Here is a 10,862-nt window from a genome sequence, read left to right on the forward strand (position 1 = left end):
GCACCTTTAATATCAAGGAGAATTATCAACAAATTTGAAGTCTAGTACTGCTTGAAGACTAGATTAAGCAAAAGGCTTGAAGCTATGTTTGCTGCCAAGTGATTTCAACAATACACTCAGTGTTGTACGGTGTTAGTTCATTATGTAACTGTCAAATACCCTTGTCTGTATTTTGTGACTGCAAGAATGGAATTATTGTTTTTATCCCATAACACTAAAAAAATTGTCTGGCAAGAGGGCCTCAGACACAAGATGTTTCACCTTCCTCATAATTCAAGAAGCAATAGTTTTGTCAATACAAATTATTGAAGAAATTAAAGCTCAGAAAAATTAATCAGTCAAATGAAGCTCATAAACAATACTTGTCTAATTACACATCTTAATTTATAACACTTAAACAGCAGCAGAGCCTCTCATCCATACGTGAGATTTGTGTCCCACTGAACTAGACACAGCATGAAACCTTGGTAAAGCAGACTTGAGTTTATACTCTAAATCAATGTAACATAGAGGTATTTGAGAGGATGCCAGAGCGGCAAAAAAATCCAGCCGTTGCCTCCATTTTCCAGAGGAAAAGCAGCAGCAGTGAACAGCTGGGTAGCTTTCCCAGAGCTTGCTTGGAGCATTGTGGCGCACTCAGAAGAGAAATTCATGATGTGCTGCCCCAATGCCCCCGTCACAAGGCAAGAACAACTCCCAAGAACAACTATGCCGCTGTCTCTTCGTGGAAAGGGAAATAATTGTGAATTGCCTACTAACTGCCAGATGGCCTAAAGGAAGCAATTTCTCTTGTTTCAGTAACAAGATGGACTAGCATCCGTCTAAGGACCTGAAGTGTATAATAATCAAATGCCAAAATACGTACATACCTGTTTTAAAAACGGCTTTTTCACTAGGTAAGCTACAGCCTGTGCCATTCACAGCCATGACCCACACACTGTAGCAGCGATCTGGCTCCAGGTCCTCCAAAATGCAGTGGCTCTCCTTGACCGTCACTCTGTACTCTTCCACCAAAGCTAGGAGGAACATGCAGACACATCACGGTCATGTGCTGCACTGCTAGGGCCTGCAAGTACAGCTCTCAACTAGCACATGAAAAACAGTAAAATAAGAAAATCCAGAAGGCATTACCGGTGAAGATCTCCATATTTAATTCTGACTCAGTTTTGACAGAAAGTTTCTGATGTGCCCTTAAGTTGCGTGCACTCAAAGCCCATTGACGGTAAAGGAAGATTATGGTCCTCAGTCCTACTGAGAATTAGATGGCAAATTTGGGACACGCAATCAGCAGTTATCAACCTTGGTTTCACCACCCTGTAACATTTCTCGTAATGGACTTTATAGCCCTTAACTATATGTTAGCTTTTAGAAAAAGCTCTTAGCATCCTTTAGCAGAGCCCGGTTGCTTAAAGTGGCTGATGAATGAGCATTTCAATCCTATTTTTCATTTTCATATTTAACATTCAAAATATTTAAATGTAATTTTGAAAAAAAGTCTTTGTCTACGTGTGGAAGTATTGATCACCTTTTCCTGTAACATTTTTTATTAGGTCACGTGTCCAAAATACATGTAAGGCACTAAAAACATAATGAAGCCTGTCTCTCTGTGACCTATATCTGCAATCCGCATGAGTACCCAAGGGACAGCAGAGACACATCCTCTCTGAAGAACAGACCACTTCATAAAAGGGCACCTCAACAGTGATGTAGCCCATTCTCTGCGAACAACTGCCCTGTGCTTTTACAGGCCATAAAATTTATCTTGCATTTTGGCATGCAAAGGGAAGGAGGACGAATGGCATCTACCTCACTCTCTTCTCCACCATTACCCATCCTTAGTTCTATGCATGATGTCTTCATAGCCCCTCTTCTCTCTGTGCCCCGGGCCCTTCCCTACAACTTGGCCTCCTCTGACCAGAGCAGAAAGGACTCCCGCCGCTGTGAAGACAAGAACTTAACGCACCTCCCGCGTCTTTGGTGGCTTGCAGCTCCTCCATACAGTAGACCTGGAAGCAGTCAATGGCGTCCCCATCATTCACAGACCAGTAGATGGCAATGGAGGTGCTGGTGGCTGAGTTTGGTTCCTGAGGTACAACAGTTGGTGTCTGTGGGACTGAGAGGAAAGTTTCCTGTTGTTATTCACACTCATGCATTTTCAGCCTACAGGTTCATGAGACAACCTGGTTGCTTATTTATTTCCGCACAAGAAGTACAGCAAGTACACGAAACGTGGAATACTGGTGCAGTTTTAGAACAATGGGTCCTAAACAAGGAACAGAAAAAAGTAATTCCTTGGTGTTGGATTCTGGCCGTTTCTCTCACAGGCTGGACAAAACAAGGTTCAATCCGAGCACTGGACTCACCTGAACCCAGAACAGAAGCATGTGCCTATGTCCCGCCCAGTTCTTGGGGTCCTACCCCACGGGGCAGGACCATCGTGCAGATGAGTCATGGCACAACTGCTCATTTCTGACCTCCAGCAGGAAGGGTCCCAAGGCTGTGGCAATCGTGGTCATGAAGAGCTGTCATACGGCTTCAGCAATCCATCTCCTTTCTCTAAGCGACCTGATCCCTTCAGTCACAGAGAGACTCCTCCAGCCCTGTGCTCCACTTCGAGGCACATGTGCTGATGGAACCCCCAGAGACTCCTGATAACTTCTGGCCACCTCCTCAGAAAGGCCAGAAGGCATTGGAGCCTAATGCAGGCCTAGTGCAGTGGCTGCCTTCTCCATTACCTGACCTTACCTTGCAGCAGAGGCACCAGAGAAGAGGACAACCTCTGAAGAGGATGCTTATGAAAGTGGAGTCTGAAAGCTCCAGGATAGCTCACTAATGGAGAGAGGGAGCTTGCAGAAGAAGATAGGCTCCACCAGAGGCAAATGTATGTCGCTGATCCCAGAAAGTTGGGCAGGGCAAAGCAGGTGCCACAGCAGGAAGAGATTAACACAATGTGTCAAATCCACTGACGCTGACAGCAGTAGGGAGGTGTTTTAGGCAAAGGAAAGCTGTAACAGCACTGGGGAGCAGAGGCTCCCTGCAGCCTTGTGTCCACCCCTGCCCAGAGGTGGACTCCTACTGCAGGTGCACAACTGGTGCTTCTGCCTGCTTCAGTCATTTTCCCCATAGACCCAATGGACAGAGACTCTTTGGTGCACAGGTGAATCCAAGCTCTGTCAAAGCACCTGAACCCCATGGGACAAGCAGGTGCATCCCTTAAACAGTGTGTTTCAAAGACCTCCAAGGCTCCCCAGATTTCACATAAACTTTGTCTCCTGATCGGCACAGATCCATCCCTGATGAGATATTGTTCACCTCTAGGATTATGGCTTAAAAGAGAGAGAGGGGAAAGAAAGAATCAAAAAGCCCCAAAAGATGTTCATTGTTAAAGTGATTGCGGGGAACAAAAATACATGGTTCTATTTCTACTCCCAGTAAATTACCATATTGCATGAATTCTCTTAGAATCTCAGCAGAAAGCTTTTGCTTTTTTTCCAGTTATGTTCATAGTAATGATGATGATCCCCTGTGGCATGAACAAGGCAAATGCAGATGCTGGCTGTTTCCTTATGATTTATACAGAGAGCTACCAGTACAGTAGAATTACATCTGCTTCCCATTGAAAAAAATTATCCTTCTCATTGCTACAATCTGCATTTTGTCTTTTGACTGCATCTAGAGTTGGTCAATTTAAAAATGGATTGACTTTAGGAAAAGACTTCCTTTCAGTGGACTGCTGGGGAAACCAGACTTTTTTTCCTGTGAAGTTGCCTAGAAACTGTAATTTATGAGCACAGAAACCCCACAACTGCAAGATTTATTATTATGCTAAATCTGAACATAAGCTGGCTTAATGAATGAAACTTCTGGGAAAAAAAAAGTTGTAGATTAAAATTCAGTTTGGCACCATTGAGAAGCGTTTGATTTCTAATTTCCTTTAGCATAGTATGAAACAAACTTTTGAAAGGAAGTCATTTCAAAGCAAGAAGTTGAACTATTCTCCTCAGGAACAAAACATTTATGAGTTAACAAAGTGCTGGTCCCTTTTAAAATGAATTTCAGTCAAAGAAATGAGATATTTGCACCACAAGTTTGACTAAATAATATTATTCAAAAGAATGTTTTCTCATCATTTCAGGTTTCATTGAAATGCTGTGGTGTAAGGAAGTTTTTTCTTCATGCTACCTAATTTCCAGAGCCCCCAGGGAAAAAAAAATCCCAACTGTTTTATGGATATTTACCCTTTTCCAATGTAATGAGAAAAAACATTTCATTGGTTTTATGGACTTTAAGAAGGAGAGCAGTTCCTTTGTGACTCTACAATCAATAAAGGTATAAATAAGTCTAAATTATATATGATGAAATGTATATAACCAACTTTCTGGTATAAAAGGGCAGGACTCATGGCAGGACTTATTTGAAATTAATTTTTTTTGTTTGTTTTTAAATTATTCCCACTCTTATTGTGCCAGAGCCCTGGTTCAAATACACTCAACAGCATGCTGCAAGGGTTTTTTATGCTTATGCATTTGTTAACGGGGGTGGCTTACATGAAAGAAGGAACAATTCAAGGAAAAAGGGTTTTCCATTAGTGGATACGGAAAATTTGAAAATGGAGGGCATTTTGAAGGAAAGATGTTTCTGAATTGGTGAAAATAAAGTTCTACTTTCTGAAGGAAAAATACATGGATTAAAGAAACATGACAAATTCACATGTATTTCATCAAATGCCTTCAGTCAAAAAAGAATTCTGAGATAGTCTGATATTTGCCTTCAGTATATGTTAAGTGATGTTCTCAAGGCATTCGATTCCAAATAATGTTTCAGGTAGACATTTACCTCTATATTCCTTTGGGAAGGGTGAAAAAAAGTATTTTGCCTACTGCTCGCCCAAGTAAAAATCACAACACGAATTTGAATACTTGATGATGAAAGTGAAGAATGAAACCCAGATATTTTAGAAAGAGAAAGAGAGGAAAGTGTATAGGATAGGGACCTTTTATGGTTGCTTGCTAGTGGACAGTCATTAATTTCCAGTTTGTCAAAGCAAACTGGTCTGAAGCCATTTGGAGTTCACCAAGCACAGTAACTAATGCAAATCAAACTGAAAAGCAGATCTCAGCAGTTAAGGGAAAAATATGTTGGAGTGACTTGTGAGAAAATGAAATACAGCATGACAAATCATGTTTGCCCTCCTGGGCGATTTTGCCAGTAGGTGGAAGCTCCAGAGGAAAGGACTGTTGCACCCACAGGACTGCAAGAGGAAGTTCAGGAACTAAACCAAGACACATAGCACATTTGCACCACTGTTAACTCTGAGTGAGAGTGGGTTACTAAAGGGTCTTTTAATCTGATTTCCTAAAAAAACTACACCGAGATAACACTGCTTGCACAAGTGCCTGTTTAGCTTCACCTGAGAATCTTTGAATACCACAGACAAATTCATATAAATCTGACAAGAAAGTTAAAGTCAGTTAAAGCCAGAGAGTGATTATGACAGTGGTGGTGTGTGTGTGAATGGGAGGACAAGGAAGCATGACAGTAAGATGCAAGATTCCTTCTCTTGAGAAAGAAACACTGGAGCAAGACCTCATTATGAGGAAAACGAATCCACAGATTGGTGCTGACAAACTCTTCATTGACAACTGTCCAGATCCAGTTAATTTCTACAGCTGTATGTACAGGAAGAGCAAAAAGCTTACACGGGCAGGTTTTCTACAGGACCTGAAATATCAGTTAGAGGTGAATAAACCCCTTCATTGTCTGCAATTTCCACTGCTGCTCTCTGAAGCAGAGGCAGTTTCCAGCTATAACTGCTTTTCCTTCAAGACCTGTGGGGGTTTCAGCTGCCTCCGAAATTCACTTGGCACAAGCCAAGGGACCTTGGCCACCAGCCAGCCCCTTGTTCTCCTCCCTATACCAGTGATACTAGGGCTGCCCCCTCAGAGGAAAGGACCTCTGGAGACCCTTCAATTGCTTCTTCTGGCTGCCTGCAAAGGAACAGTAACTCCTTTAACTCTGGGAACTTTGCAGTTCTGCTAGTCTGCAGTACAGATACCTGAAAAGATGCAAGAATTCACCACTCTAGTACTTTTCCCTCTGTTGCTTATCTTAGTGTCCTACTATAAGCCAAACATTTGTGCACAATTAGACTTCATTTTACATTCAACTCTGATTGCTAATTACAGGGTTTGCAAATTTATACTTCTCAAAAAGATTCTCTTTTTAGCTTACTAAAATTTCCAAAGCATTGCCAAAATGTTAGCTTTTGTAAAGATGATGTTCACAGATTCTTACCAGCCACATGTTTCAAGGAGTGCTGGTTGCTTTGTCCTGGACTGTCCGCGTAGTGCTCAAACAGTGAAAAAGCACTGGGCACCTTTTCTAAAGAGAGGGTAGTATCCATTGCAGAAAGTAACCTGTTCAGAAGAAAACACATAGCTGTCTGTATAAACCCCTCGTGACATCACGCAGTTTTCCAAAGGCCAAAGCGAAGATCATGTGACATACACTTTTCTAAATATTTCCCATGAACTTGAGGGCAACATGCAAGGAGAGGCTGTTTTCCTGGTTTTGAACATTTAGAGCATGCTGCAGTTTTGGATCAGGACCACAGGGAGAGCCCATCTAGTCTGCATACTCTTGACCCATGAGAACGTGAGAATGTGGAAGTCACAAGCAAGACTCCTGAGAGAGGATGTCTGAATCCCTGTTCAGACTTACTACTGCAGTGTCTTTGAAGGTTACAAAACTTAGAGCAGCTGACTCCAGAGACGTAAAGCAGCTGCTTGTGACAAGCAAAAAAAAAACCAAACAAACCAAAAACCATGAGAAGGAAGATAAATTCCACTTAATTAGCCCATATTTGCTGAGTTCATGATAGGAAAAAAACCAACATAACTTTAATTCTGAGACAGAAGCAGCTTCAAGGAAAGGAAAGATTTTTTTTTTCAAGGCAACTGAATTTTACCTTTCTCCCTTTCTTTTTTTCAGACACCAAAGCAGTTAATCATGCATAATGTTAATAAAGCACAATAAATATGAAATACACTTTCTTTAGAAAAAAGATGCATTGTATATAGACTTGTTCTAAACATTTTAGCAAGTCAGGTATTATTAAAGTGAAGTAATAACTAAACCCATGCATAAAACAGAATAAACTTCTAAGTTTAGTGTATAGGTAAACACATAAAGACCAAGCATACAGAGAGCCTCAGAAATTTGTTTTGTCTGAGTATATCTGTTCTGTTCTTATGAAATAAAATACAGGCAGATATGTGGCCAGACTCACACATTTTGACTTCCAACAGGTGAGTCCGAATTTCTAGTCCTAATTCTGCAGATTAATAGGCCCATGAAGGGGTGTTTGGCACATTCTCTTCAGACCACTCTCCTGAGGTTGCAATTGGGCTGCAAACGGGAACCTTCATTTCATTGTTATACCTTACTCCATGTCAGCATGTGTATCCCTATGACGGCTGAGGCAGAGCTGACAAGGGTATATTTGATAAGTACTGCACAACACCCAGGCCCTTTAGGCAGTGTGGGCAAAACAGGTTTGGGGGCTTGCATAGAAGGAGCATGCAGCCAGCCTGTCTAAATATTTGTAGTTCACCTTGAAAAATTTATTGGGAGAATACAGACTTTTTTCATAATGAATGGGGCTTACCAAAATGACTCCCTCGAGAAAACCAAGCATGGCAGAGAACTGTTTGTGATTGTATATATTTGCTGACATGCGCGGGCTGGCTAGGATGCAGCTGTGATGATGCACCAGCCTCCTGATACACCCTGAATGTGCAGTGCTTGTGAGGAGACATGGGAGAACATCAGCCCATAGTCTCCTGGTAAGCTTTTGAAAGCAACTTAATGTCATTTTTTTTTTCCTGGAACTGTGTTCAGAAATACAGTCCAACAGCCCCAGCCATGTGAGTGACACTTTGCATTACAACCGTTCAGAGACTGGAAGTTGTGAAAAAAGAATATACCAGTGATAGCTAAGAAATGAAAGCATGGTCAAATGTTTTTTATTATGTATGTAACTACAAGGAAGATCTGCTTAAAGTCTGTGTAGAGATTTAAAATTGAGCTGGCATTTAACAATGCTATTTAATTGATGTATTACAGAACTTGTGCAAAACACTCCAAAACCAGTCAGTTACAGCAACAAGTATAAAACCTCTTATCTTAATTTCAGTATTTGCAATGTTTATAAAAGCAGCTATAAATACTAGCAGTGTGATTTCAAAGCTTGCAAATACTAAATGAAACATCCAGCATGCTAGGCTTAGTACTCACTACAGTGCACTTAACCCATACTTCATATACCTTTTATTCAATTCTTTAGATGACTAGAGGAGGAAAAAAAAATGTATTAACAGTTTTCAAAACCCTGAAAAGACAGTCATCCAACAGTCTTGCTACTCTCCACAGACATAAAACACACACAGCTTTATTGACTTGATATTGACTGGCATGCTGCTCATTTGCACCTGCAAAGAATTTGGTTCCTTAAGAATACTCCACTTCAAACTCTGGCTCAGCAGGCTATTACAGTCTAAATCTGGTTTTATTCTCCTGAGGGGTCAGTATTCAATATCCAGGTTTAAAGATTGGAGCACAGTCAAACACTTCTTTAAACCAAGACTTTTATAGAAACAAATCACCTGCATATTAAGAACAACTAAACCCAATTTCTGGCTGAAATGTCCTTCACAACTTCTTATTACTGAGGGCTGGATGACATTTGTACTCATGGAGTGAGAGTTTGTCCCATGATCCATAAATTTCCAGCTAACGTTTCCTGGCTCAAAGGCAGAAAAGTTCCTGTCCTTTATCGCTAACAGAAAGGGGCAAGGAATCCAATCATTTTCACACCCACAAAAGAATTTCAGATTACAGTTATCTGTTTGCAAAAGCACTGATCCAGTACCTCACAGAGTTCAGGAAAATCAGCTGTATTTTTAGACCATCCCAAAATAGCCAATCTACCAAAGCATTCACTTGGTTACAGGATACTAAGACATTGCGTAGCTTGAGCTGCTTGAGAAAGCTCCACCAGTTGCGTAACTACGGGTATATGGGTTTGGGCTTGTATTTGGAAAGCCCTTTTATTTCACATGAATGATCAGTCTTTAGACAGTAATTTGAACTTTTAATTGCTTCCATCCCAGGATAACTTCTCTGCAACTTCAAGACTACATGCTAATTCCATTACAGGATATTATTGCCCAGGAATCCCATCCCCTTCAAGACTGCTGATACAATTTTACAGAGGAGAAAGTGATGCGGCTCACTTATGGACAAGTCTTGCAGCACAAGGACAGTCTTGGAGAACCCAGGCCATTAATGATTAACGTGCAAGACCCTCTGAAATCAGATTATGATTGACGACTGTGTGAGCTAGGTAACTCCAGTTATGTAGATTCACAAGGGATGTTTTTACATCCAGAAAGGACCATTACAGACACGCACCTCACATGCACGTTCCTAAACCTAGCCTGTTGTCACAGTTTAACCCCAGCCAGCATCTAAGCTGACCACATAGCCACTCACTGGTTTGTAGCAGTAACCGTTTATCACAGCCTCAGTAATTTGAGTGCATAACTGCCTGTGTCTGCTCATTAACTGGAAAAAAAAAAAATCGCAAAACTCCCATAACCTGACAACGGTTCTGCTTTGGATAATTTTCAATTGCACTTTTCTTGTTTCGCTTTTATTTTTCATAGAGTACCTTTTACTTTAAGAGTTCTTACTCGTAAGTGGATAATTAATTCTAAATTGAACTGCCTCTTAGTCTTTTCTTCACAAAACAAAGCAGAACAGTTTTAACATAAGTCATGTTTTCATCCTGTGCATCATCTTTGCAATTCTCTCTCAGCATTCACATGACAAAAGCTAATGATCTAGCAATTTCAGGGTGGAATAGCTGAGTTTGCAGGATGTAGCTATCTTAAACACAGACCCCCCCCCCAAAACCTTAAACAAAAACAAAGGTAAATATTTCTTTCTCAACCTAGGTACAGTATGAATGCTTTCCTAACCAGTATCATAAAGGCTACAGCATGAAAGCCATTTAACTTACATTTAGGAAAACAAATCCATCAATTTCTTCCATTTCTTTTGCTGTTGTCTCCAATGTTTCCTTTGCTGAATCAACAGTTTGCTGGAAATTAACCATCTGCTCATACAGGTACTCCATTTTCATCTTCTTCACTTCCTCAAAGTTCTCTGATTTCTCATCATATTGTGCTACCACTTTCTTAAGCATCTCTTCATTCTGCTTTTTCAATAACTCTGCATTTTTCTTACAGTTTTCCTGCAAAACAAAACAGATGTAAATTGATCTACAGAATAATATGGCAACATTTAACGAATACAGAGAAATTCACAAGTACCTATACAAAAGCCCTCCACCAGACTCCTTCTGGCATCCTGACAACAGAACTTTATTTCTGTAAGCAAGCTCATCTGAGAGAAATAACACTGGAGAAATACGTTAAAAACAATGGCAGATTTTTTCTTTTTTTTACTGTTATGTTTAAAATTAAGCTTTTGTATTTAAGCACTAGGACAGGAAACTTGACTACAAAATAACTAAAAAACGATACTTCCAACTGAAATTAATACAGTCCTCAAGGCTTAAGAACTTGTGCATTAAGTACTTAAGACACTGGGCAGCTCATTTAGATGCTTCTCGCAGGATTCTAAATGAAGACACAAACAGTGTGAGCTTTTTATAAGCATAAAGAGAGTTAAGGGGAACTTTTTCCTCCTTGGCAGTCACATATTCCTTGACAGTGCTTGACAGTCACTTATTCCACTTTGCAATAGTGTGCGAAAAAGCACTCTTCTTCTCCTGCTGA

At 40.6% G+C, this 10,862-nt stretch overlaps 1 protein-coding gene across 1 annotated transcript in view; it reads right to left on the reverse strand.

Annotated features, from left to right (window-relative positions):
• The window catches only part of CMYA5 (cardiomyopathy associated 5), a 49,597-nt gene that overhangs the window by 14,052 nt on the left and 24,683 nt on the right, over window positions 1-10,862 (reverse strand). Inside the window, exons 9-13 of the mRNA XM_010142308.1 lie at window positions 10,082-10,315; window positions 8,326-8,348; window positions 6,295-6,416; window positions 1,964-2,113; window positions 870-1,016 (exon numbers count right to left, since the gene is read on the reverse strand). Of these exons, the coding sequence (XP_010140610.1) occupies window positions 870-1,016; window positions 1,964-2,113; window positions 6,295-6,416; window positions 8,326-8,348; window positions 10,082-10,315 (676 nt within the window). The remainder of the gene's footprint in view (window positions 1-869; window positions 1,017-1,963; window positions 2,114-6,294; window positions 6,417-8,325; window positions 8,349-10,081; window positions 10,316-10,862) is intronic.

This window comes from Buceros rhinoceros, unplaced genomic scaffold (assembly GCF_000710305.1).
Source record: "Buceros rhinoceros silvestris isolate BGI_N320 unplaced genomic scaffold, ASM71030v1 scaffold7308, whole genome shotgun sequence".
NCBI classification, from domain to species: Eukaryota; Metazoa; Chordata; class Aves; order Bucerotiformes; family Bucerotidae; genus Buceros; species Buceros rhinoceros.